The sequence below is a fragment of the Papaver somniferum genome, unplaced genomic scaffold (genome assembly GCF_003573695.1).
Source record: "Papaver somniferum cultivar HN1 unplaced genomic scaffold, ASM357369v1 unplaced-scaffold_132, whole genome shotgun sequence".
NCBI lineage: Eukaryota > Viridiplantae > Streptophyta > Magnoliopsida > Ranunculales > Papaveraceae > Papaver > Papaver somniferum.
The window spans coordinates 6,242,971-6,269,603 of NW_020622381.1; the positions used below are offsets into that span (position 1 = coordinate 6,242,971).

Below are 26,633 nucleotides of genomic sequence, written 5' to 3' on the forward strand. Positions count from 1 at the left end.
GTTCATGGAGAAATATGAAATTTTCAGGAGTTTTGATCGAAAGAGGAAGTCCTTGAAAGAGGAAACCCTAATAATAATAAAATAATATAAAAATAAGGAAAAAGAGTGGGGGACCGGCCAAAACCGGCGCACGGCTACCCGACCGGCCGTGTGGTCCCGACCCCATGGTTTCCCTTTTTCATTACTTTATTAATATTTTCTCTCTCTTCCCTTTCCTTCTTTGATCAAACTTCCAATCCTAGTTCTTCCATGTTTCTGGATGCTCCTTTGAGCATTATTATTAAAGGCACCCGCGCCTTTTGCTCGGGGTTGCCCCAAATGTTCGAAGGTGAATATTTATTACTATTCCATAGAATTCAGCTGGGAAAAGCCATGGATCTGAGTAAGTAAATATTAGGGTTTAATTAGTGTATTTTATCAAGGAATGACTGCGACTAGATTTAATTATTATTATCCAGGAATTCAACCGGTGAATCTGACGACTGGATTTAATTAATTTGTGGCTCTATGTGATCAGCATCATATATTATTCTGGGAATGTTCAGACACCAGACATCTTTCAAATGCATTGCACATATTGAAAGGATACTGAATTGCGCAGTATGAGATACATAGAATATTGAGAGCTCTTAAGCAATCCCTGATACTGCCGTCATGTATGGAGATCATGGTATTGCAATTCGTTTTCTCTTGCAGAAAGCGAAGACATAACCTCTTATGCATTATGACGTGATCAGAGATACATAATTTCCGATGTGATTTTACGAATATGACCTTCGTCAAAAATCCACTATCAACAGGTGGTCATCAGTATACACCATTCCTTAACCGACATGGTGAATGAAGGATTATGGATTGAAATTAAGGCCAATCCTTTTAATCTTTAGCGTAAATAACAAATGACTTTCTTTTTTATTTGCTTTGTTGGTAAAAACATACTTAGTATTAATACCCAAAAAGGAGACTATTGAGAAGATAAAAGACTTAGGACCCATAAGTATTCTGCCCGGAGTTTATAAAGTAATTTCTAAAATACTAGCAGAAAGATTTAAGACAACTCTCCCAAGCATTATTTCAGCTCATCAAGCTGCTTTTATAAACAAAAGACAAATTCTAAATAGTGTCTTATAGTGGTTAACGAATTAAATATCCTAGATTTAGAAAAGGCAAACCTGGTTTTTTTATTATGTAAAATAGACTTTGAAAAAGCCTTTTACCATGTAAATTGAGACTTTCTGGATGAAATATTATCTCATATGGGCTTTAGTGCATCCAATGCCTGAAATTAGTTCTCCATTTTTTTATAAGAACTGAATAACACATTGACTCTCTTTAAATTTTTATCTCCACCGCTAAATCAGGGTATAGATTAGCTTCAGATTGAGACTTTGAGAGAGGACATTATACCTTATTACGAGCTAGTTTTTTGTGCATTGGATCTTATTTGAACCTTTAAACTCAACCGTTTTTCCATCTGTAATTTCTGATTGACCAAGTCTGTAAAACACATGGCCGTCTTATGGGCAAGGCATGCTAGGCAGCCCTAGAGCCCAAATTATTGGGGCCCATTTTTTTAAAAGAAATTATAGCTAGTCGATCTGTGACATTTTATAAAAGTGTTTTATCACACTTATTTAGATCACAGACTGTTACTAAATGTTTGTAACTTCTATAAGTGTCACAATTTTATAATTTTTAGAATCAATGCCACATTTTGGAGTACTTTCTGTCAAATTACAAGCTTAGAACCCAAAATCTTACCAGAAAATGCTGAAATTCTTTTTATGTTTAAGCTATCACCTTAAAAATCTAAATTTATATTCATATAGTCTAAATATCTAACTCTCCCTTAAATCGGTAACTCATGGCAAAGCCCCAAGAAATTAGTTCGCCTACAACACCCTAAATGTGTAAGACGCCCCTGGTCAAAGACAAGATTGAATTTGATGATAACATCTTGCGAGGGAGGGTTTTACTGCATAAATCGTCTCATATTAATTACTAAATTGCAGAGGTTGTAGAATAGATATATCCAAGTATTAGACAGGATGATGGAGTCCATAAGACTTATGATCATGAATGCAAGGTTCCCAATGGAGTATCCAATGGATGGGGTGGGGCCGGAATGCATGAATTCACTATAGCTCTCTGTTTAATTGGCAGGGACCATGATGCATGCATATGTGAGAGGATAACCCAATCCCCTATTAATATTGTTATAACATCTCAAGAATCTTATCCCTCCGCATGCAGTACTGAATGCTCGAAACATGTTACTCCTATTGGTATATGAGTTTTCTATTTTTTGTTAAAAGGGAAAACATGCAAATGTGATTGGTTTACTTTGTGATTAAGTAACCTATACTTTTGGATAACTATTACCTTAAGTTGGATGCGTGGGAAGTTTAGTCAAGAAAACTAAACAAGTGACTTGTTTTATTTTTTCCATGATCTGAATTCGAAACTCCTACCAAAATTTTTGTTTAATCTTAATAAAAGAGGTTTTTATTTAACTTTGTTGTTCAAGAATTTAACTTACATGTTAATTTTCCATTGTTGTTCAAGGATAAGTTGGTATGATATCTATGATTTGAGTTCGGATTTATTCACGGCTGATTAAAACAAAAAGAAAAAAGAAATAAAGCTTCTTTGAAGTTGCCAACAAGATTATTACACATTAAGATGAAGATATCAGAGGGAGTCTTTCCTTATATTGTGCAGGCTCTGGCTTGGATAGCGAGATTTGAGAGTCTAGGGTTATACAGTGTAAAGTAATTTACAGTACAGCTTGACTACTTAGCGGGAAAAATTCAAAGGTTCTGAAAGTGATAAATAGCCAACAATACTCCTAAAGACAAATAATAGATACTCTTAGATGACTGATATCTCCTTCGTTTTATATGTACGCATTATATAGTGATTGACTAGGATTGATCGCGAGATCAATTTTGAAAGAACGATTTTGCTTTTTGCTACACAAAATTGCTCTACTAATTACTGTAAGAAAATGAGCTGAGTTTGTTTTTCTGGAATTTGAACTTTACTTGTTTTTGGCTTTGGTTTTCTGATGGGACTTTCAAATGAACTCGAGAATAACGCGCCAACTAATGAACAATAGTCTCCGGTCTCACTAAAATCGATATGGAACTACAAGCAACCTAAATAAGGTACCATTCACATAGTTGTATTTGATTTCTAACTTATAAAGTTAATTGATTAATTGACCAAAATTGGTGAACAATGAACAACCGTTGTATGAAAAAACAAAATCCACTGTTTTTTTTCCCTTCTTATCCATTAAATCACACCATGATAAATTTCAATATAAACCATGGGGATTTGCTATATAACAACAAACATCAAAATTAATAGGACGGCTATGAATTAAACAGCTACAAGGTACAAAATAAAAGCATGAATTAAGTAGCTATTATCTTATATGCCATCACCATCATCTGATCTTCAAGTACTTTCTTCTTCTTCTTCTTCTTCTTCTTCTTCTTCTTCTTCTTCTTCTTCTTCTTCTTCTTCTTCTTCTTCTTCTTCTTCTTCTTCTTCTTCGGATTCCTAGCTACAAATTAACTATACAGATTGTTTGCAGACATATACCCATGCCAATATGATTTTCTTCGTCAATGATATGGCCATGAATAGATGATCAGCTTCGCCGTAGTTGATATATCGTCAGAACTAATTAACGGTGCAAACTCTTTGCTTGGATTTATCAAGCATCGACCACATAACTTGAACGTCTTCGTATGCACACGCCATTACTTCTCCTTGCAAATCCATTACTATTCGATTATCATGTTCTGCAATTTTCCAAGAGAAGAACAAATTAATACCATTTCAATATAACCAAATACATATAGATGAGTGAAAGACAAGTATGTGTGTTTTTATATATATATGTACATACCTTGTTGAGATTTCTTATCTCTTGAGTTGCTTTGTTGTTGATTGAACAACTTCTTGAATGGAGCTTTGATTGTACGAACCCATGAAGCCATCTTTGGTTTCTTCTTCTTTTTCTTGTAATGTGTTTGATGATTTTTGTAAGTAGTAAGCAGTAGTGTAGTAGTCTTTTTTCTCTTCGCTTCTCGTTCAAATGAAATGAAACTTTGAATTTGAAAAGGATGAATGAAGTGTCTATGGTATATATACAAGTTATTCTTCGGACTGGTGAGATACAGATGATGCAAACTTGGAGTACTTATGACCTAGCTAGAGAGATGGGTGTGTAGGGCTAAAGGTGGGGCAAGATCCGGGACTTGAGCTTAACTTATATTATAAATGACTCATGACACTTCTTCTTTTCCAAATTTTCATCAAATTAAGCTTACCTTACCTTAATTTCATTTAATTTTAATTATTCTGTTTTCTTAATAATTTAATTTTTTTTTCTTCTTTTTAATGAGTTTGTGAAAGCTAAAGGACACATGCACATGCTTGCAACTCAACAAAACTCATGACCGTCCCTTCTAACGCATCAAATGTTTTGGTTGCTACTTTTTTTGGCACAATAACTATATTCATGGCCGACCTTATTTCTTTTCTGTATTTTCGTACTATATAAACAAGATGTTAAAGATACCCTTTTCGTTGAACAACGGATGCCTTAGATACCCCAATTCACATTCTTTTGTTTAATAATTTTACGCTAAATACAATAAAATATCTCGTCCCATACGGCACATGTACGTTACCTGTTCACAAAATAATTTCCAATAATATGCATTTAACTAAATTAAATTTTTAATAACGTTAAGACCTTTTTTTTTTTTCGAGTATAGCTTTGTATTCCGAACCAAAACGATCTGTTAAACTTATACAAAGCCTTTAGTTATTAAACCTAGCAACAAGCTGGACTCCAACACCTCTTTGAATAACAATGCCTAATCTATGAAAAATAAAATTACCAAAATCACTACTAGCATTGTTATTAACAATACAATTCTTCAGGCGCTTGAAAAAACACAAAGTATCTTCACCAAGTTCCCCAAGAATAGAAAACGCTAAGACACCCAAATCATATCCAAGTGAAGCACACTTTTCCAAATATTTAGCTTGCTTACGCGAAACACCCAAACAATCATATTTACGTTAAAAAAAGAGCAGTAGTACACTAGTAGTGTTTATTCCTTTCAATTTTAACTGAAAACTAGGTCCTAATCATTGATTCATTGTACATGTTTCTCATTACTAACACAAACATTTAAGCAGTTTTATCAATTGCAACTCTTGAGTAGTTCAGTGACCTCCTTAAGAATTCTATTTCTACCTTAAGTAGTTCACAATCTCACACATTTTTTCATTGAATCATTTGATAAAGATACTTCCATTTCAATAGTTTGATCCTCTTAACAGTTCTTTCCCTTGCACAATATCAACATAGTGGTGGCAAATTTTCGTATTTCTATCACTTTTCTCATTTTGGTCTAAAAATAAATCAGTCCGGAAAAATGATGGGGAGTGTGAATGAAAGGATTAAAAACACGATCAAAACCCGATTCGGGATCTTACTCTTACATAATGGATCTGTTCATTTCCGTACGTGACCGACTATTCGATCAAGAATTAAGAAATGTTAATTAGAAAGTAAATCTAATTAGTAAGGAGGGCAAGAAATAATTAATTAGGCTATATAGTAGGAAGGAGATCTCCAAGCTAGACAAAACTATCAGTTGAAGATATGAGGATATCTAATTAGCAGTGAATTACCCAACCACATGTAGTCATGTGTGTGGCATGTTGATTCATAATGTTCCATAGGAATATTAGCATTCCTCATCGATCCAAAAGTCTATTTTTTAAGCAAATTCTGATTTCATTCATTCATTAATTCGAACAATTTATTCGACACGTAAACTTAAATAGTTGTACCAATTAGTACGATTATACTGCCCCAAAAAAATCATAGATTCTTACTTTTTACGTTATTTTTTAATAAACCAGTTTCTATAAATAAATATTTCAAAAAAACAGGTCAGTTTTCTAATTGGGAAAGTCAAATGTTATTTTAATTTTCTAGGACCATTTTTCTTTTAATTTTTTTTGATGACAAGTGTTATGTGGACCATTTCACTTATTTCTTTGGCTGACAAGTGTTATGGAGACCATTTCACTTCACTTCACTTTTTTTATTGACAAGTGTCTAGAGGATCACTTTCAATAATTAGTTCTCTTAATTTCCTTAATCTTTTCAAAAAAAAAAAACTGACCTATTAAAAAGTAACAGAGGAGTAGTATTTAACATTTTTCTAATAACCGAATACTGTACAAGCAGTACAAGCATTACGTATTACATAAATTATTTTTGCAGACAAATTATTAATCGAGTATTTAACCGGGTGATGACTTTTTTGATTGAGGCTTAGGTAATCAACGCGTTAAGAGTTTTGTTTTTATCATCAAAAAGCAACAAACTAAATTATAATAACATTGCGTAAACTTTTCACTTAAGAGTGACTTAAGATGCTCTTTGGATTTCATTTTTCTGATTCCTTCCTATGTGATTAAACATTTGTTTAGTTCGATGAACAATGATACCCGACTTATTACGTTCAATGGGGTATTTTTACTTGAGTTGCGTTTTGTGTTTGATACTGATGATGATCTCATAATTTAAAGGTGCCATTTACAAGTTGATATTCTTAATTCCAACCCATCGAATACGTAAAACCTAATCCTAATTAGGGGTGATTACTCTGAGCCCTAGGGTTTGAACATATAGATTAACTTACCTGGTGATTTTATATTATCTTTTAACTTACAATTTCATCTCGGGAAGTGTAGTTGTCCATGTTATTTTTCTTTTATTCTTTTGCAGAACATGCAGAAGTTCTTGACTGAATTAAGGTGATGTTGTCTTCAAAAAATTTAAACATTTCCAGATAAAAGAAAGAAATATAAGTTTGGTTCATTTGGAGAAATGGGATGAACTGACTACTCTGAGTGGGTGGGTACCAGTTTAATAACGGTTGGATATAACCGATAACGGTAAGTCATGGGAATAGGGTTTCTGAACATGTGCACCGACACAGATCATGTGTACATATTGCAGAGGCTGACCTAATTAACAATATCCCAAGATTTTGGGAAACCATGGACTCCATGGTTTTGCCTATACGGCCATAGGTAAACAGCAAGTTTCATATGCCCGCCCTTCCATTAGGTTATCAAATCGGCACTTGGACTTCTCTGATACATGGTTTGTTTTTGTTTTTCTGGGGAACACACATCAATAGTAACAGTATGTTCTTTGCCAATTAAGTCTTTGCGGAGTTTTACTATCTTACAGTTATACCTATGATCGTAAGTTTGCGTATCCTATAAATGATTTTGTGATCGTGTGAACAATGAACACACACTAATTCAGAATTTCAGATACTAACGCGACCATCTTGATTGTCGAGAAAACATTACTTAGCATTATTGACAATTGACTTTTTTTTAACATGTTTAAGGGCCTTTACCCTCTGCGAAAGGCAAGGCTGGAGTGAACATGTTATCCTTGGTTGACTTGTCTCCTCATCGCATCTACAGTCGGGAGACGCAATAAAAGGTTTTTAACGTGCTGTTAAGTATTATCTACGTTCCAATCCCACTTGTTATTGTCTAATGTTTGACCTTGTGAAGATCATGTTGAACCGAAGTAATAATCAGTTGATAGAAAGGTGTGGCCTTCCGCCTTTCTGAATATTTTTTTCGCCATTTGGACAATTTTTCCTAGAAGTGTGATCAACTCTAATTTTGAAATACATGCTTAAAAATCAATCTGGAAAAAAGCACAATGATAAGCATTGGCGCTGAGACCAAAACTCAGGATTTAACCAAAAACTTAAATTGCATTGTGAACACGTAAATCACGAAGGCATCTATATGTTCACAAACAATATTCGCACTCTAGGTATGGACTCGCACTGATAATACAATGGTATTGATTCCTTGGCTCCAAACCTTCGAGTTTATCATAGCCTCATCCAATAACATCGAGAGGGGCGTTTACGTATGGGAAGATAAAGAAAACGAAGCATAAAAGTAAAACTCATGGAGCGTTAGGCAAATATAAAGTGCTGAAATGTAAATAAGACTGGGATTTACGTGGTTCAGCACTAAGGCCTACATCCACGGGGTTGTTGTTTCACTATATACTTGATGGTTACAAAGATAGTCGAGTGACTTTGGGGTTTACATAGATCTGTATATGTAAAGGACTAACTTACACTCACAATCTTCTCTCTCCTTCCCTTCCTCATTTTCCGATCCCCTTACTCTTGGTGGAGAGGGGGTATTTATAGGGTTAGAGTGTGGGACCCATCTCTGAGGACCGTTGGAACCTTATCTTCTTGTGTTTGTGTCCATCACGCGGGGGTCTTCGTTTATTACTTCATCACGCAGAGTCGTCTCGTTCGTTCCACGGGTTGATCGACACGTATGCTGCTCAGAGTGTTTAATGCGGGTAGTTGAGGTGCCTGCTCGTGTCAGGCAAGTGTCTTCTGCCCCTGTCACATCCATGTCAGTTCATTTTCTCTCCACCGTTGATCTTGGCTTCTTTTGGGATGAGATAAAGTAACTCTTCGGGAGTTATCTGGTGCTCCGCAGTACATCGTGTTACCGGTACGTCTTTTTAACTTCTGCCCTTAGATTTGTTTCGGGCAAAGATCCAACGTCGGCGGGATGGGCATCTTGCTGTGGGCACATGTCATCATGCTTTGATGACTTTGTCCGCATGCTCTCCACGTATGTTCCTATATACACGTGTTTGATGATGAAATATGTGCACACAATTTGCCCCTTTTCTTCGGGCTTGAGTGTTTAGTGGGAGCATTGAAGAAAACAGTCGTTACATATTCTTCCTCTCTCCTAATAACTTCTCCTAGAGACTTGGGCATGTTTCTTATTCGTGCATTAACTGCTCATTTAATGGGCACGTTTCCCATTCCTCCCTTAACTTCCTTCTCTTTCTTAGTATATTAAGGAGGGGAGAAAAATTAATTTCATTCTCCTTCGAAAATTAATTTCATTCTCTGTCATTCTTTGTTCTTCAACCATTAAATTCTCTGTCTTAGCATTATCACGCTCCCTTCTTCATTGTTTCTGGTTTGTTTCATTATCTGTCAGTCTTCATTCTTTGTTCTTCGACCATTAAATCCTCTGTCTTAGCATTAATCACGCTCCCTTCTTCATTGTTTCTGGTTTGTTGTCCTCTTCCTGCTGTTTGTGGTGGTAAGGTTTCTTTTCTTTGTTCCTTTTGTTTTAAGCTGTGTTGGTTGTAAATTTTCTGTTGTTGATCGTATTGTAGCCTCCCTTTCTGCTGCTGTCGTCCTTGTTTGTGATGAAGAACCCTTTTCTAATGCTTGTATGCTAGTTTGCCCCTGTTCTTCGTCGGAAATCGAGGAGGCCATTGTTTTACGTGTATTGATTGGACTTTTGAGTTTGGGGTTTTAGGGTTTCTGTGCTATGTTGAGATGGACTGCTAATTTTGTGGTTTTTTGATCTTTGGTGATGACCTTGTGTTTGTTTCTAACTTGTTTATGTTGTATCTCTTCGCAGCCATGTCTGACCGTCCGCAGCTTCCTTATCAAACTCCGGGTTCTAGTCTACCGAGATCCCCTCCGCGCAGAGAGTCTCAAATGGATCCCCGTGGTATCAGAGTTTCTTCTTCAGGGGCGAAGGCCTCTCCTCCTAGGAAAGATGGTCCTCAAAAAATCCTTCCGGGTCTCGAAACGCTGCCGACGTGCGGTTTCTCGTCCTCGTGATGACGTTAGGTGTGCGCAGACACCTCCTCGTGCTGTTGCTTTGATGTTCCTCCTCTGCGTTCAGTAGTGCCTGTGCAGCACCCTCTACCGCCGCCTCCAGTACTTCCTCTCAAAGGGAAGAACACCAAAGGTTGTGTCCCGAGGACTGAATCGTCTAAGAATCCTCTTTGAAAAGACGAGCTTCCGAGGCTTTTGTTGGTTCGTCCGACCCCGCGGAACAGGATGAGGCTGCCCCGGTGATACGCAGTGTTCGGTCAGCAAGAAGAAAGTGACGTTCAAGCATATTGACCTTGAAGTTTTCAAGGAAAAGCATGAGCTTCAAGCCTTCGAGGTTCGTTTCTATGCCCCTGAGGATGATATTACTTATGAGCTCCTCTCGAAGTATCAGTTTGACGAGTTCCATTGTTGACTACGGTTGGAGCTTTCGAGGCGGGTCTTATGCTGCCGTTGTACAAGTCTGGCGACTCCTTCTATTACGATGTGCTTGCTGGTCGTGAAGGCTCTTCTACCAATACTCACAGCCGTTCTGTCGCAATTATCGGGGAATTATCTCCGTGCACTGAAGGAGTGTTATCTGCGGAGTAAGGGACAGACGACGATGACATGTTACGTTCCAAATCCCGCAGAGAGGGAATGGTACTCCTGAAAACTTCAACAACTCTTTTGGTGATTACGTCAATAGTAGGAATCGTAAACCGTGGAGTGTTAGCCTTCGGAATCTCGCTGCTCCTCGGGGTGAAATTCGTCTGTTAAGTGAGGTCAGCGATGCCAAACTGAAGTATGTTCCAGGCACCGAGGGGTCTAGTCAGCGGAAACTTTTTCCGGCACGTGAGAGGATCAAGCGTGACCATGACTACGAGTGGCACGCTACTGTAATCGAAGTTGTTGGTCCTTGGGCGTACGGTTGGATTCCCGGTCCACGCGGTTGGCGTCCTTCTGGGAGTAGCAGGCCACGTGAATCTCCTCCTGCTCGTTATGGAGATTTCTGTCCCTGGCGTTTAAACTTCGCAGGTATGAACTTTCCTTATTCCCTCGACGTCGTTTAAGGAGACGAGGAGGAAGGTTCTGGTGTTATACTTCCACCGAAGAGTGCTACAACTGCTAAGGTATGGTTATTGCAGTTTCTGGCCGCGCCTGTTCGGAAAGTAACTCTGTGGAACATGTGTTGGTTTGCAGGTTTCGAAGAAGAAAAATATTGGGCCGAAGCAGTCTTCTACCATTGTGATGGGTGAGGCTGAGGTTCATGAAGAAGTTACCAGTCCGGTAAACGAAGAGTTTGCCGAGGATGAGATTTTTGATGGGGAAGAACGTACTGATACTTCCCCCCTAATGTCGAGAGGATATTGGTGCGGGTTTTGAAGGTGATGGAGGAAATAATGCCGCGGTAGCTGATGGCAGTGTTATCGCTGATATGTCAGTCCCTGCTGGTGATGCTGGGAACTCTCCCCACCATGTCTCAAGAGTTCTCTTTTGACCGGGTTTATTCCGCAGGGGATCTCCTTGACGATGCTCTTGATTTTCCTGAAGACTTCTCTCTACTTTCCCCCAATGATGATTGGGATGTGCTCGGGGGGTCTGGTAAGGAAGACGCTGTGTTCAGGATGGAGGCGCGGGTGATGCCGAAACTTGTGTTGATGAGGCAATATCAGCCAAGGGGAAGTCCGTGGTTGATTCGCCTTCTGAGGATTTCCCTCATTCGCTGACATTTGAGGGTGAGGACGCCATAATGGATTGGCTTAAGAAAAAGGGTTTGTTTGTTGTCCCTCATCCTGCCCCGGTGGTTGCTGGTGAAAAGGATTCCGATGCTTATACCCGTCGGATGATGGAACTGTCTTCCAAGGCGCGGGTATCTGAGATGTGGGGGAAAAGTTTGAGTGTTCCCGAAGCTACCCTTGTACCGGAGCCTCCTACTTCTGTCGAGGATATGATGGCCATAGCCGACGGTTACCAATATGGTTTTCCTCAGCAGCGTGTCTTGGAGGTAAGTCTTCGTACATATCTCTTCGTGACGATTGAATCCTTCGGTGTAATAATGTTTGCCGTTTTGATGTGTAGATGATGAGGAGTGAGCATTGTAACCATGTGTTATCAATTCTTTAAGGCGAAATCTTTGAAGCTGGAGGCTAAGCTTCGTCACAGAGAAAAGGAATTATCTGCGGCTGAGGTAGAAATAGAAGAACTGAAGAGAAGCCTTAAAGAGAAAGAAAGGCTGGGTGAAGCGGAGGCTGGGCTTCGTTCAGAGCTTGCTGTCGTTCGCGCTGAGTTAGAGCAAACTCGCGGCCAAGTTTCAGCTTTCACAGGTTTGATTCTTTTTCCTCTTTTACCCTCGCAGTGCGTCGTAATTCCTCTATATTCCTTAGTTGTTCTGTCTGAGTCTCCCCACCCTATCTCCAGTGGGTGGCGTCCCCGAGTTGATATGGCTTCGAAACGAAAGGGCACGGCAAAAATCTCGTATCAAAGAGCTGGTCGAGAAAATTAAGAGTGAAGCCAAAAAGTGGGACGCTCGGGCTGAGGTATGGCGCGAAGGCATGTTCAAATGGTTGATATGCAGAATCTGTATAACCATGACCGTACTTTGTTCAATGGTACGCTGCTGTGGACACGTGAGAATCTGCGGGAATCCCGTGAGCGAACTTCATTGTTGGAGTCTAGGATACATCTTCTGGAAGAGGAATTACGAAAGGCTCGCTCCCTTCCTTTTCCGGGAGTTAATGAGAGCATGCTTGTCTTACCAGAGAACGGGACGATGCCCGAGCCGAAGTTTGGGCTCTAAGCAAGGCCCTTGCTGCGTCTCGCGCTGAAATAGCACGTCTGGCTGAGTCTGAGAGAAATCTTGAAGTATGTATGTACAGACTTGGCAAAGGGGTATCAGAGATAAACAACGAAGTCAACCATCTTCGTCACATGGATTCGATGAAGCAGGTAGAACTAGATGCCAGTCAATTTACTCTCACCAACCTTCAACTAGATTATAAGAAATTATCCGCGGAATATGACCATCTTGATGAAGCGCGAGATGCGGTTGTTAATGAGTATGAAGAGGCTTCGGCTTGTGTCGAAGGTATAACTCTATTTCATCGAGTGTGATTGTGTCTTTTCTGTGCTAACTCCCTTGTGTTGTCTTTTTTCAGAGATCGAGGGACAACTCCGCGTTGCGAATGAAAAATTTGAAAAGGCTCAATCTTCCTTAGCGCAGCAGGAAGAACAGACAAATCATTTTAAGAGTTTGGCGGCATCCGCGAAGAGGCCGTTGGTGCAGCTTCTAAAGAAGTGAATCGTCTATCTTCGTTGTTATCCCAAGCCCAACAGCAGACGACAGTTATTATGCATAAGGCTCGGTGTCAATTGGATGAGGAGACAAACAAGATGCTGGAGAAGATTGAGCTTGGCCTTAAGACCGAGCATGGCCTTGTGAAGAGCTATCCGCGTCGTCCAGTGCCTGTTTCCTTGCCTGGCTCCTCGGGACCCTCATCTGCTGGGAGCGTCCCTTCAACTCTTCGGAACAACCCTGCTGATGGGGCGACATCTTCTAAGTAGAGACCGCGACATCATTAAATGAGCAGTTAATGGGAAACCGCGGCATCATTATCCTTCCGTTAGATTTTTCTAGTCTTTTGTAAAAAGAATATTTTTGATGTGTATTCCTTGTAAATTTTTGATGTGTAAATTTACAATCCATGGCCTTGCCGCTTTTTGTAACCAACCTTTATGAAATGGATCATTTTTTTGATATACGTGTAATATCAGTTTGTTGTTTATTTTAGGCATTGTGATGAAAGACGCTAAAAATAAAAGAGTTTTTTTTTAAGTGTTTGGGTGCGATACCGAAGGGAGGTACCTTCGTGATCGGCTTAAGACTTGTCATCCCGCTGGCGAACCCTTGGCCAGAGGATTCCCAGACGGTGGGGGCCGAGGCAACGTTCTAGGATATGGGGTTAAAAAATTTACATACACCCATTCCGTCGACCCATTTCCTTAAGATTGGTTGGGTATCTCTTTCTGCTGGGTGCCTTCCCCATGGTCTTACACTTATGGACACTGATGGGGGAGCCCTGAGAGATTGTAGATTAACTACTTTCCCCAATATTGTTGATAAGTTTATTTCTTGAATTTTTAGGAAAGCTTGTTTGATTGATAGGTTGAGGCCTGCAATTCCTCGTCCAGAGATAGAAACATGTAGAGCGGTCACGCTGCCTTCTTCTTCTGGTACTCTTCACGCAGATGCAAAGCTGCGTTGCTCATATGGGTAATATGGTTAAGCCACTTAGCATTCCAAGGATGTCGGAGGACCTCGCCTTTGAGATTGCGAAGGTAATAGGAACCGCTTCCCGCAATGTCGTGTATTATAAAGGGTCCTCCCCACGTAGGTGCTAACTTTCCCCATCTCTTTTCTCGTTGATACTGTGGGATAGTTCTTAACACATACTGTCCCTCTACAAAATTCCGAAGCTTGACCTTTTTGTTGTACTCCCTTGCTAGTCTTCGTTGATAATTTTCCATCTTCTGCAATGCTGCTTCCCTTCTTTCTTCTAGGTCGTCCAATATCTCTAACATCATGTCTGTTGTGATATTTTTCTCCCATGCTTCGGTCTTTGTGGTTGGCATGAGGATCTCTGTAGGGATGACTGCTTCAGCTCCATAAGTGAGGAGAAACGGGGATTCCCCGGTGGCAGATCTTCTTGTTGTTCTGTATGCCCATAACACATTATGCAACTGTTCACACCATCGCCCCTTATGTTCGTCTAATTGTTTTTTGAGGATAAGGGCGAGAGTCTTGTTGGTAGCTTCCGCTTGTCCGTTGCTTTGAGGGTATATGGGGGTGGACTTGTTTTTCCTTATTTTGAAAGTGTCAAAGAGCATGTCTATGTTTTTCCCCTGTAATTGTTTACCATTATCGGACACGATTTCCGCTGGTATGCCGAATCTGCAAATAATATTTTGGAATATGAAAGTAAAGACGTCCACGTCTCTGATCCTGGCCAAGGCTTTGTCTTCCACCCATTTACTGAAGTAGTCTGTGGATACTATCAAAAATCGTTTTTTCCCCGACCCTTCGACGAAAGGCCCGACGATATCTATGCCCCATTTCGCAAATGGCCACGGGCTATCTACAGAATTTAACAGTGTTGCCGGCGCGTGTATTTTTTTGGCGAAGCGCTGACATTCTTCACACCGTCGGGACATCCTTGCGACATCCTGTATCATTGTGGTCCAGTAATATCCTTGCGTTTTTGCTTTGTCGCTAGTGACCTCATGCCGCTATGATTCCCTGCGTCACCATAATGGATGTCGTTTAGAATTCGGTGCCCCTCTCTCCGGGATAAGCAACGTAGTAATGGCCCGAGGAAGGATTTCTTGTACAGGACCCCATCCCGGAGATCATATCTTCCTACTTTGGAGAGTATTTTCCTAGCTTGTTTATGATCCGGGGGTAAGCTTCCCTTTTCGAGAAACGCATGGATCACCGTTCTCCAATCATCTTCGTTGCTGAAGTCTTCGTCTTGATTTGCTCTTGACAGGATATCTTCTTCGTCAAAATCGTTATGGATGTCTTCTCCTACTTGGTCTTCGATATTTTCTTCCACTGTATCTTGATTGGTAGCGAAGGAGAATTGAGATGCAATCGAAGGCTCGTATACCCTTGTTATTTTAATAGCTTCGACGCTTTTATCCTTCAGCATGGATGATATATATGCTAGGGCATCCGCATGCCTGAGATCCTTTCTGCATAAGTGTCGGAATTTGATGTTCGGAATTTGTGACGCCAATGTTTGGACCAAGGCCATGTAAGCTGAGAGGGTGTCATCGTACACATTGTACTCGAGCTCTATTTTCCGTATGACAAGCTGCGAATCACTTGTCAGTCTTACATCGGTTACCCCCATTTCTATTATTACACGGAGGGCATGTACGACTGCCTCGTATTCAACGATGTTGTTGGTATGCTCTTTGAATTCTAACTTGAGTGCCTGTACAATCTTTTCTCCGGTTGGGGTGGTGATGACAATGCCTATTCCTGCTCCTTCCTTATTTTTGGAACCGTCGACGAAGACTTCCCATTGTCTTTGACTCGCGGGTTCGAGGATATCCATTGGATCTTTGCTTTCTTCTTCGGCTTCTGGTATTCCCTTAATCTCTTCGTCGTTGTCCAGGGGGAGGTATGCTAAGAAATCCGCCAAAACTTGGGATTTTCGAGAATGTTGAATTTCATGAATGATGTTGAATTGGTCCAGGTGGGTGTTCCACTTGGCTATTCTGCCCACTTTTCCCGCGCTTTTGAGGACTGCTTCCATTGGTGCTTTGCATGGGACGCGGACGAAGTGAGTTAGGAAGTAGGTTCTCAGCTTTTGAGTAGCCCAAACCAATGCTAGGATAAGCTGTTCGATCTTTGTGTAGTTCCTTTCCGCAGAATTGAGGGTCTTACTGACGTAATAGATAGGCTGTTCTATCTTCGTATTGGTTTTGACCAACACTGCGCTGAATGCGTCTTCTGTTGCTGCTATGTACAATGCCAAAACCTCATCAGGATCCGGTTTCTGCAGGATCGGAATTGAAGCTAGGTGTTCTTTGATTTTTTGGAAGGCTTCTTCGCATTCTGCGGTCCATTCAAACTTACTCCCTTTTTTGAGAATATTGAAGAAATGTTTGCATTTGTCCGAGGATCGGGCAATAAATCTGCCCAAGGCTGCGATGGACCCATTGAGTTTCTGCACTTGTTTTAAATTCTTCGGGGACGGCATTTCTACTATGGCCTGAATATTTACTGGGTCTACCTCAATGCCCCTTTTTGTTACCAGATACCCGAGGAATTTTCCCGAGGTGACGCCGAAAGTACATTTCTCTGGATTCACTTTCATGTGATGTTTTCTCATTGCTTCGAAGATATCTCTCAGATCCTGGTGGTGATCTTTGCGCAGCTTGCTTTTGACGAGCATATCGTCAACGTAAACTTCTAAGGTACTACCAATCCATGGCCTGAAGATAGCATCGACCATTCTTTGGTATGTTGCCCCTGCGTTTCGAAGTCCGAAAGGCATTCTAGTGTAGCAATAAAGGCCATGTGGGGTGTAAAACGCTGTGTGTGGCTGATCTTCTTCTGCCAGGGCTACTTGGTTGTAGCCAGAATGTCCATCCATGAATGACAGCTCTTCATATCCTTCTACCCTCTACCAGCTGATCTATGCTTGGCAAGGGATAGCTGTCCTTTGGACATGCCTTGTTGAGGTTAGTAAAATCGATGCATATCCTAACCCCTCCATTTTTTTAGGAACGACGACCATATTGGAGATCCACGTAGGGTACTTGACTTCCTTGATGAAACCTGCGTCTAGTAGTTTCCGAAGTTCTTTTTCCACGGCCTTATGATACTCCGGTGCAACTTTTCTTATTTTTTTGAAAGGTGGTGTGCCTGGTTTGATGCGCAGCTCGTGTTGGATTACTTTTGGGTCAATCCCAGGCATATCTCCTAATTTCCAGGCGAATACATCCGCGTATTCTTTAAGTAATTTGGTTAGAGAATCTTCTCTTTTTTCGTCCATTATGGTCCCTACTTTGATCATCTTCGGGTTTTCTTCCGTTCCTATGTTGATTTCTTTTACGGGCTCTACTGGCGTGAACACCGGCTTCGGATCCCCGAGAACTGGGACGTTCTTTGATTGCTATTTAGTATGTTTCTGTCCTTCGTTGGCTGCTGAAGTACTTGTCTCTGTGTTTAGGACATTATCATCTTTGGTCAAACCCCTTCCTGTAGTTTCCTTGAGGAACAGGTCTATGGCCTTCTCTTTCGCGGCTTCTTTATTTTTAATTCTTCGGGTTTTTCGCTGCTCTTCTTGTTCGTTGTTGATGCGATCCTGAGTGGCTTGGCACTCCCTTGCAGAGACCCGATCTCCCTTGATTTCCATTACTCCCTCAGGTATAGGGAATCTGAGATATTGGTAGTACGTTGCCGCCACTCCCTTGAGTTTATGTAGCCACTTTCGTCCGATAATGGCGTTGTAGGGGGATGGGGCGTCAACCACGCTGAATCGTGTTTCTACTTTCATGGGTCCGGCGTTAACTTGCAACACGATGTCTCTCAATGACTTCGTGGGTGAACCATTGAATCCGTAGATGGTGTAATAAGAGGTCATCAGATGTTCTTCATGGAGTTTCATTCGTTTGAATGCGTCGTAGAATAGAACGTTTACTGAGCTTCCCCCGTCTATGAGGATCTTTTTGAGGTTACATCCGGCCACTAGTAGTGTGAGGACCAAGGGGTCGTTATGGTCTTCCATGTCCTCTTCGATATCCTCAGCATCGAAAATAATAGGCGAGTCCATCCACTCTTCGTGCTCTTCCACCTCTATCCCATCGATCTTATACAATTCGCAGCGGTCTTCGAACTGCTTCTGTAACCTCTTTCCTATCTGTGCTGTAAGTGAGGGCCCTGCGGCTTCAGAACACGAAATGGTGTTGATTGTGCGGTTCCCTTCTGGAAGCTGGACTGGCTTGGTTCGTTTGGATCTATCCTCGGTGACATCCTTTCATATGTACTGTTTGAGCTCGCCAGCATCGATTAATTTTTGGATCATTATTTTGAGGTTTTTACATTTTTCGGTCTGGTGTCCGTTGAAGCAGTGATATTCACAATAATCTTTAGACTTCTCGGTTCTCGAGGGCTGTTTTCCCTTAGACCATGGCCACTCCAGGTTTTCCCTTCCTTTAATCTCTCTCAGGATCCGACCATAGCTAGCATTGAGCTTTGTGTAAACTTGATCTTCGAATTTTCGATCGCCTGTTCGTCGTTCGTCCCTTCGTTCCTTCCTGTCTTCGTGAGGCCTCTCCGCTGAACAATTCCTTTTGGCCCCATTGGTTTGTTCTGCTGAATTGGTACGGTGAGACTTCTGCGTGTATGCCCTAGGGTTTTCACGCTGGATTTCTTCAAGACGAGCGTGCTTTTCAATAATTATTCGAAGATATCCCTCTGTCTTAGGTACGCTTCCATGAATCTCAACGAATAGTGGACTCATTCGGTCTAATCCCCACTTGTAGCAGTTGATACTTACCACCGGGTCCACACTCCCTATGGCTTGGCAGACCTTGTGCCATCTGTTAGTGTATTCCCTCGTGGTTTCCTTATAGCCGATTGCTAGCGAAAAGAGCTTATCCATTCCAGTATTAACAGCCTTGTTGTACATGTAAGTTCTTAAGAACTTTTCTGCGAGTTGGCCGTAGGAGTGGATGGAGTCTGGCGGCAGATTATCAAACCAAGACAATGCCGATCCCTTCAGGCTCGATGGGAAGTACCTACAGAGTACTGCGTCGTTTTGACTCCATCTAGCCAAGACACGGTTATAATACCGAATGTGTGCAGCGGGATCACTGGATCCGTCATAGCATTCAAATGTCGGGACAGGGCACTTGAGTGGAATAGGGGTGCTGGCCAGGCGATGAGTTAGGGGCGTGGAGTTAGCCTCTCTCATGACATCTTCTAACCTTCCCCCGCCTTGTCTACTTTTTAACTGCCTGATCTCTGTCATCATTTCATCACGCAGCTCTTCCATCGCGCGGTGGTGCCCTACGCTCTTCTGCTCGTGATAGCTTGACTCTCCGTCATTATAATCCGGGTCGGATGCGCTACTACCCCTTGTCGCTTTTCCATTTGCTGCTATGATGACTCTTCGGTCTCGGTTTGGTTCTGGTGCCTTTGAAATTGCTTCATCGAGTTGTTGGCTCGTCTTTGTGCTTAGGGCAATCCGGTCTTTTAAATCCTGGTTTTCTCTGGCCAACAGAGCTACAGCATCTGCGTAAATCTTCTGGCTCTTCTTCAATTCCTCAAGCTCGGCCATCAATCGATGTGATTGGTTCGACCCCTGATTGGGAGTCCCAGCTCGTGCTACTACGGCAATGGTGCCGCCTTCTTCTATGGTTTGCACTAAAGGTGGGGGAGGTTCAGCTTTGATTGTCGGCATTTCCAGATCGGGCGAAGTGCCCATCTGCGGCGTTAGAGCCGCCGGTACAGTTTGATTTTGCTCGTTTGTTGATGGCATTCCGAAGGTCGGCGGGTGCGGGGTTGGTGTGTTCTGGATTCATCCACCCTTTCTTTTGGTTGGTGAAATTGATTCGTAGCAAAAATTTTACTGGCTTCCGCAGCCTTTGGGGCAGCCGCTCTCGTACTATACTTTGTTGCCGCTGCTCTGAGGGCCGCGGCTGCGACGGAGTTAGCGTTCATAGGCGAAGTGATTTCCGCAGTGTCCTGCCTCTAACTGGTCATTTTGGCTTTGTCTCCTTTCTGCTTGCTCCGGGTGATGATCGGGGTTGTCCTTGGTGCTTCCTTTGACGTGACTTTGGATTTTCCTGCTTCATGCATCTTTTCCATCGTGGGTCCTTTTGTCGCTTTCGTTTTCTTTCTGCACAAGGGAATTTCAAACAGCGAGAAACAGAAATGTCCGTGCGGATCGGGTTAGTTTACAAAATTCCTTACTCCAAGACCGGGGAAAACTGCCCGAGGGCCACAGAAATTTTAAAAATGCGGATTCATTGAAGGTACGCGGGAACGTGAAAGGATCCCCTTGAAAATGCACGTAGATCTTTTTGAAATTTTTTTAAAGCGACTCACTGGAAAGCCAGGTCCGTACGAGATCTAAAAAAATGTAAATCCATGGATCTAAGCGATAAATATTTTAACCAGTTTAAATAGCTTCGACAGATACTGCCAGGACCATCGAAGATAACAGGTGCGTTTTTGAATGTAGTAAAGTTAACAAAAGGTAAATACTGCTAGAGATGATGAAATAGAGAAATCATATGCTAATTTAATATGAAATCACAGGATAAGATAAATCTTTTACCGGGACGAAGTCCCTGTTTCTAGCGCCAAATTGTGAACACGTAAATCACGAAGGCATCTATATGTTCACAAACAGTATTCGCACTCTAGGTACGGACTCGCACTGATAATACAATGGCATTGATTCCTTGGCTCCAAACCTTCGGGTTTATCATAGACTCATCCAATAACATCGAGAGGGGCGTTTACGTAGGGGAAGATAAAGAAAACGAAGCATAAAAGTAAAACTCATGGAGCGTTAGGCAAATATAAAGTGCTGAAATGTAAATAAGACTGGGATTTACGTGGTTCAGCACTAAGGCCTACATCCACGGGGTTGTTGTTTCACTATATACTTGATGGTTAGAAAGATAGTCGAGTGACTTTGGGGTTTACATAGATTTGTATATGGTAAAGGACTAACTTACACTCACAATTTCTCTCTCCTTCCCTTCCTCCATTTTCCGATCCCCTTACTCTTGGTGGAGAGGGGGTATTTATAGGGTTAGAGTGTGGGACCCATCTCTGAGGACCGTTGGAACCTTATCTTCTTGTGTTCTGTGTCCATCACGCGGGGGTCTTCGTTTATTACTTAATCACGCAGAGTCGTCCTCGTTCGTTCCACGGGTTGATCGACACGTATGCTGCTCAGAGTGTTTAATGCCGGTAGTTGAGGTGCATGCTCGTGTCAGGCAAGTGTATTCTGCCCCTGTCACATCCATGTCAGTTCATTTTCTCTCTACCGTTGATCTTGGCTTCTTTTGGGGATGAGAAAAATAACTCTTCGGGAGTTATCTGGTGTTCCGCAGTACATCGTGTTACCGGTACGTCTTTTTAACTTTTGCCCTTAGATTTGTTCGGGCAAAGATCCAACGTCAGCGGGATGGGCATCTTGGCTGTGGGCACATGTCATCATGCTTTGATGACTTTGTCCGCATGCTCTCCACGTATGTTCCTATATATACGTGTTTGATGATGAAATATGTGCACACATGCATAACTGAAAGTTTTCCCTTCAGATATTGGGGAATGGCTCTTGGGGATAGCAGGAAACAAAACAGCATATGGGAAAGCATACTAGACAAATTCCAAGCAAAACTAGCAAAATGTAAAAGAAGGTTATTATCAAAAGCTTGAAGAATTGAATTGATTAACAGTGCTCTTGCCAATTTGCTTGTGTAATTCATGTCACTTATTGAGATGCCAGTCTCAATTGAAAAGAGAATGATCAAATGTATGAGAGATTTTTTTTGGCGATCTATAACAGAAAGAAGAAAAATCTGCTGGATTGGATGGAAAAGAGCCTGCAAACCAAAGCATCTTGGTGGGTTAGGAATAAGAAATTTTTAGATTATACAATAAAGCACTGATTGCTAAATGGCGCTGGAGATACACTTAAGTAAGGGAGGCTTTGTGGAGAAAAATTATTCAGCACAGAACTGACACTGAAAAAGATGATGTTTTTCCCGATAGTTATAACTCAAGTTATGGGAGAGGCTTTTGTAAAGGAATTGAACATGGTAATGGACTACTTCATTGGAATTCAGAGGTGCATATAGGAGATGGCAATGGTACCAAGTTCTGGAAGGATCCCTGGAAATCTCATACTCACTTCTACCTCATTCACAAAAAGGAATTCAAAGCTTCAACAAAAAAAGATGTTAAAGTAGCAGAACTGATTATTAATGGGTCTTGGAATCTGCAGTTATCACAACAACCAAATGAGGAGGTCAACGCAGAATTATTAAATCTTTTAAGCTTCATTGGAGACCCTCCCTTATTGTGGAATGAGTCTGACTCAATCAGCTACAAGCTTGCTTCTAGCTACACATCTCAGGAAGGCTATAAATGGCTCATGCAACAACACGGAACTAATGAGCCAAACTAGAAGCAAGTTTGGAACAAAAAAGCTCCTCCAAAAGCTCAATTGTTGGTATGGCTAGCAATTCAAAATGCCATCCCAACAATTGATAACTTAAACAGGAGAGGTTGTGAAATTCATGAAACAAGATGTTGAATCTGCAATGATGATGAAGAAGAAGTAAATTACATCTTACTGCAACGTCAATTCAGCAAAACACTTGGGATCATTTTACGTCATCTCTGGATGCAGGCTGGGTGCACAAAACAGGTTTCAAAGATCAATTGTTTCTATGGCACTCTGACTAGTGCAAAAAACTGGAAAAGAAGGTATGGTACAATGTACCTTTTTGCAATAAGTTGGGCATTTAGTTGAAGTCAAGAGGCTAATATTTCAGTGGGGACAACTGCATTCTCGGTTTAAAAATATCAGTTTCAACGATTTGATTTTTAACTAGAATGATGTATTCCATTCTGGTTAACACTGGAATTGATATTGAGACCCAACTTTTGGGCTTGTATCCTATATTGGGCTGTTTTTGCGGTCTTGATATTTTCTTTTAATAGAATCTTCCCAAAAAAAAAAAACTCTAATTTTGTTCCTGGTCAGGCAATCAACAATGTTGTCACTTGAAAACGCAACAAATACCTGAATAAGTGTACTGCTCAGGGGTTTGGTTTCAGAGTTCTTTCTTTCACTACCCTGGGGGAACTTGACAGTGATACGATAGATTTTTTGAAAAGATTACGGAATTACATGGATAGCCATGATGCAAATGTTAGAGTTGGAGATTTCCTTTTTCATTGACTAGAGGTTGTCATTCAAAAAGGAATTGGAGCGCAGCTTGTTGCTCGACTCTCATCTAATTTCTTGTATACCCATTTTACAGACGATTTAATTTTGAAAGATATCGACCATCAACTTGAGTTGTACGGGAAATAGATATCCAGAGCGGTAAAATACCAAGTAAAGGTGATTTTCTCATTGGTTTTTACTTATTAGGTTGGGATATTATTCAAGAAGATCTTCTGAATGTTTTAGGTTCTTCTTGGATGAAAATACCTTTGTTGCTTTGACTCCTGAGAAAGATACCATTGAAGAAATCAAGGATATGATGCTAATTAGCTTGGTCCACGGAGATTACAAAATTCTTTCTAAAATTTTTGCAGGAAAAACTCAAGTTTACTCTTCCTTCAATTATATCTCAACATCAATATGTTTTTGTAAAAAAAAAAAGGAAAAAAAAAAACTCTTCATGGTGGCTTGATCTAAATGAGTTGATTGAGAAAATATTATCGTTCTGGGTCGGTGCTTGTGCGTTTCGAGTTTGGTTGTCCTTCCTTAATGCTTTTGTAGGATGGGATGCTGGAGGAACGTTCTTATGTTGCCGGGCCTCGGCTTTCCCCTTGCTCCCTTCAGTAACATTCATGGAAGGTTGGAGATTGTATTGTTTGTTGATCAGGCATTTGGAACTGCCTCGAGTTTCTCGCGGTTCCTCTACTTTTGTAGCTTTTGTTCTTTCCAGTAAGACCGGAGCAGTAGTTGCTGACTGTTTGGCTGCTTCATGAAGCTCCAAGAAAGTTTGGAATCACAGCTTCTCCAACAAAGCTCTGTAGACCGGGATCATCCCGTTGATGCACAAGTCCACCATGTTAGAGAACTGCTCGGTCGAACTCGCATGCGTTGCTATCTCAAGCATGTTTGTCAATGTTAGTAATCAAAACTATAAGTCTTGATTTCTAGTCTACTATTAGCTAAGTCTCGAACTATGATAGAAAGTGTAGTTGTGCTCAAGACTCCATGGAGATCATCATACAATGATGAAGAACTACTCAAGGAACTTGTGGAACTTCATCGACTAAAAGGTCTGTAGAGACTTGAACTTATCTATCACTCTAAAGTCTATCTACTCTATCTCCTATCTTGAGACAAAAGTCGTTTTGCTATATAGACTTTGATTATACACATTTTCTATTTCGAGCGAGTTTATCTCGCTTATCTATTTCTCGAAATGTGTGTTGGTAAGCTTTCGCTTTGGCCAAGTTCATCTTTAATAGTGACGAAAGTCATGATAAGTTTCAATCACTTGAAAATAACTTTGACGAAAAATGGTTTGTGAATAACAACTAAGAATGTTTATAATAATGTTTCATTGAATGTTTCATTGATTGAAATGAGAGTTTAGATTACATAACCATGGAAGGATATAAACATTGTGTGGTAACACATATGTGTGTAAGTCCTTATTCCTTGAACCAAAGTATGCATACTTTGCTGCTCAGGAATACCGGAATTAGAGTCCGCGTACCAAGTCCGCGTACTGTCAGAAGTTCTGATCCCGAGAAATTCTGCTGGAGTTTGTAAACCAAAAACAAACTTATTCCGGGTACTTAAGTCCGCGTACCAGTCCACGTACTTAAGTTAGTTATTTTCTAAAAATGATTATTTGTGAACTTAAACTTATATAATTAGTTCATTCGAGTGAATCAAATCGTTTTTTTTTTTCAATTGTGTCTATTATAAAGATCTAAGCAATTGAACAACTCTCTAATTAGTTCATTTGATTCATTTGAACTAGTTATGGTAAAGAAGAATATGGTTGATATGAACGTGCTCATACGGCTAACCATTTTGTTAACTACTGTTGAACCAACTAAATATACATGTTTGGGTACGGTTACACAAACCTAAAAAATGTGCATTTCATTTGTGTGTAACAAGCTAAGTTTCGATCTAACGGTTGAAAGATATTAGCTTGAATCTAATCAGGTTTTCATCTAACGGTGAATATTGAATGCTTTGTTATCAAGGTAACTTAGATTGCAAACCCTGATTTGAAAGACTATATAAGGGAGAACTCTAGCAACTGGGAAACCTAATCCCCAAACCTCTTGTGTGATACTAGTTGTATAAGATAGAGTCGATTCTCCTTTAACCTTAGGTTTCTGTCGAGACCCTGTAGGTTAACGACTTGAAGACTTCATTGGGATTGTGAAGCCAGAACGATAATACTTTCTCATAGTTGTGTGATCTGATCTTGCTGTTTCTATCGTACTAAGTACAATCGTAAATATTGGCTTGAGATTGATTTCTCCGATAGGCAAGATATAAAAGAAGTCACAAACATCTTCGTCTCATCGTTTTTGATTCCGCAATATCTTCTTTCGCTAGTAGATTAAGATTATTGTGAGGTGATTGATAATACGAGGTTGTTCTTCGGGAATATAAGTCCGGGTTATCAATTGGTTCCTGTTCACCTTGATTTATCAAAAGGCGGAACAAAAATCATAGGTATTTCTGTGGGAGACAGATTTATCTATTACCGTAGACTTTTTTGTATGATACAGATTTGTTTATTAAAGTCATCGACTTTGGGTCGTAGCAACTCTTAGTTGTGGGTGAGATCAGCTAAGGGAATCAAGTGCGTAGTATCCTGCTGGGATCAGAGACGTAAGGAGCGAAACTGTACCTTGGATCAGTGTGAGATTGATTGGGGTTCAACTACAGTCCATACCAAAGTTAGTTTGTAGTAGGCTAGTGTCTATAGCGGCTTAATACAGTGTGTGTGTTCAATCTGGACTAGGTCCCGGGGTTTTTCTGCATTTGCGGTTTCCTCGTTAACAAAACTTCTAGTGTCTATGTTATTTCTTTTCCGCATTATATTTTTTTATATAATTGAAATATCACAGGTTGTGCGTTTGAATCGATCAATTGGGAAATCCAACCTTTGGTTGTTGATTGAAATTGATTGATCCTTGAACATTGGTCTTTGGTACCGTTCAAGTAATTTCTCTTGTATTCAATTAGACTCGCATATTTCTATTTGCTTTAGTAAGTATTGAATCAAGAAAGAGAGATATAACTCTTTGATATACTTTTATTAAGATTGAGTCTGACTGTCTAGTTGATTCTCTTAAAAGTATATTGGAGTTAGTCCATACAAATTGCTAATCGAAATATTGGGTGTGGTTGTTGTACCCCCGTTTTTTCAATTGGTATCGGAGCAGGCAAACACGTTTAAAGACCTTATAAGTCTGTGTTTGTAGCGATCTGACTATATGGACAGTAAAGTGTCTACAAACGCTCCACCAGAGTTAAAAACCAATCGCAGAAAAAGTTCTGAAAAACTGGAGATTCTCCAGAAAAGTTAGATGAACAAATCCGGATCAACTCTGATCTTGTTGCAGAAATTGCAATGCTTAAG

At 40.6% G+C, this 26,633-nt stretch overlaps 1 protein-coding gene across 1 annotated transcript; it reads right to left on the bottom strand.

The window, feature by feature from the left end:
* Positions 1–3,256: 3,256 nt before the first annotated feature.
* On the bottom strand, positions 3,257–4,150 carry LOC113332681. Its single transcript, XM_026579200.1, has 2 exons — positions 3,920–4,150; positions 3,257–3,812 (listed from the first exon to the last, which is right to left on the bottom strand). The coding sequence occupies exons 1-2, from the start codon at positions 4,008–4,010 to the stop codon at positions 3,691–3,693; spliced, it is 213 nt and encodes a 70-aa protein (XP_026434985.1). The 5' UTR covers positions 4,011–4,150; the 3' UTR covers positions 3,257–3,690.
* Positions 4,151–26,633: the final 22,483 nt, after the last annotated feature.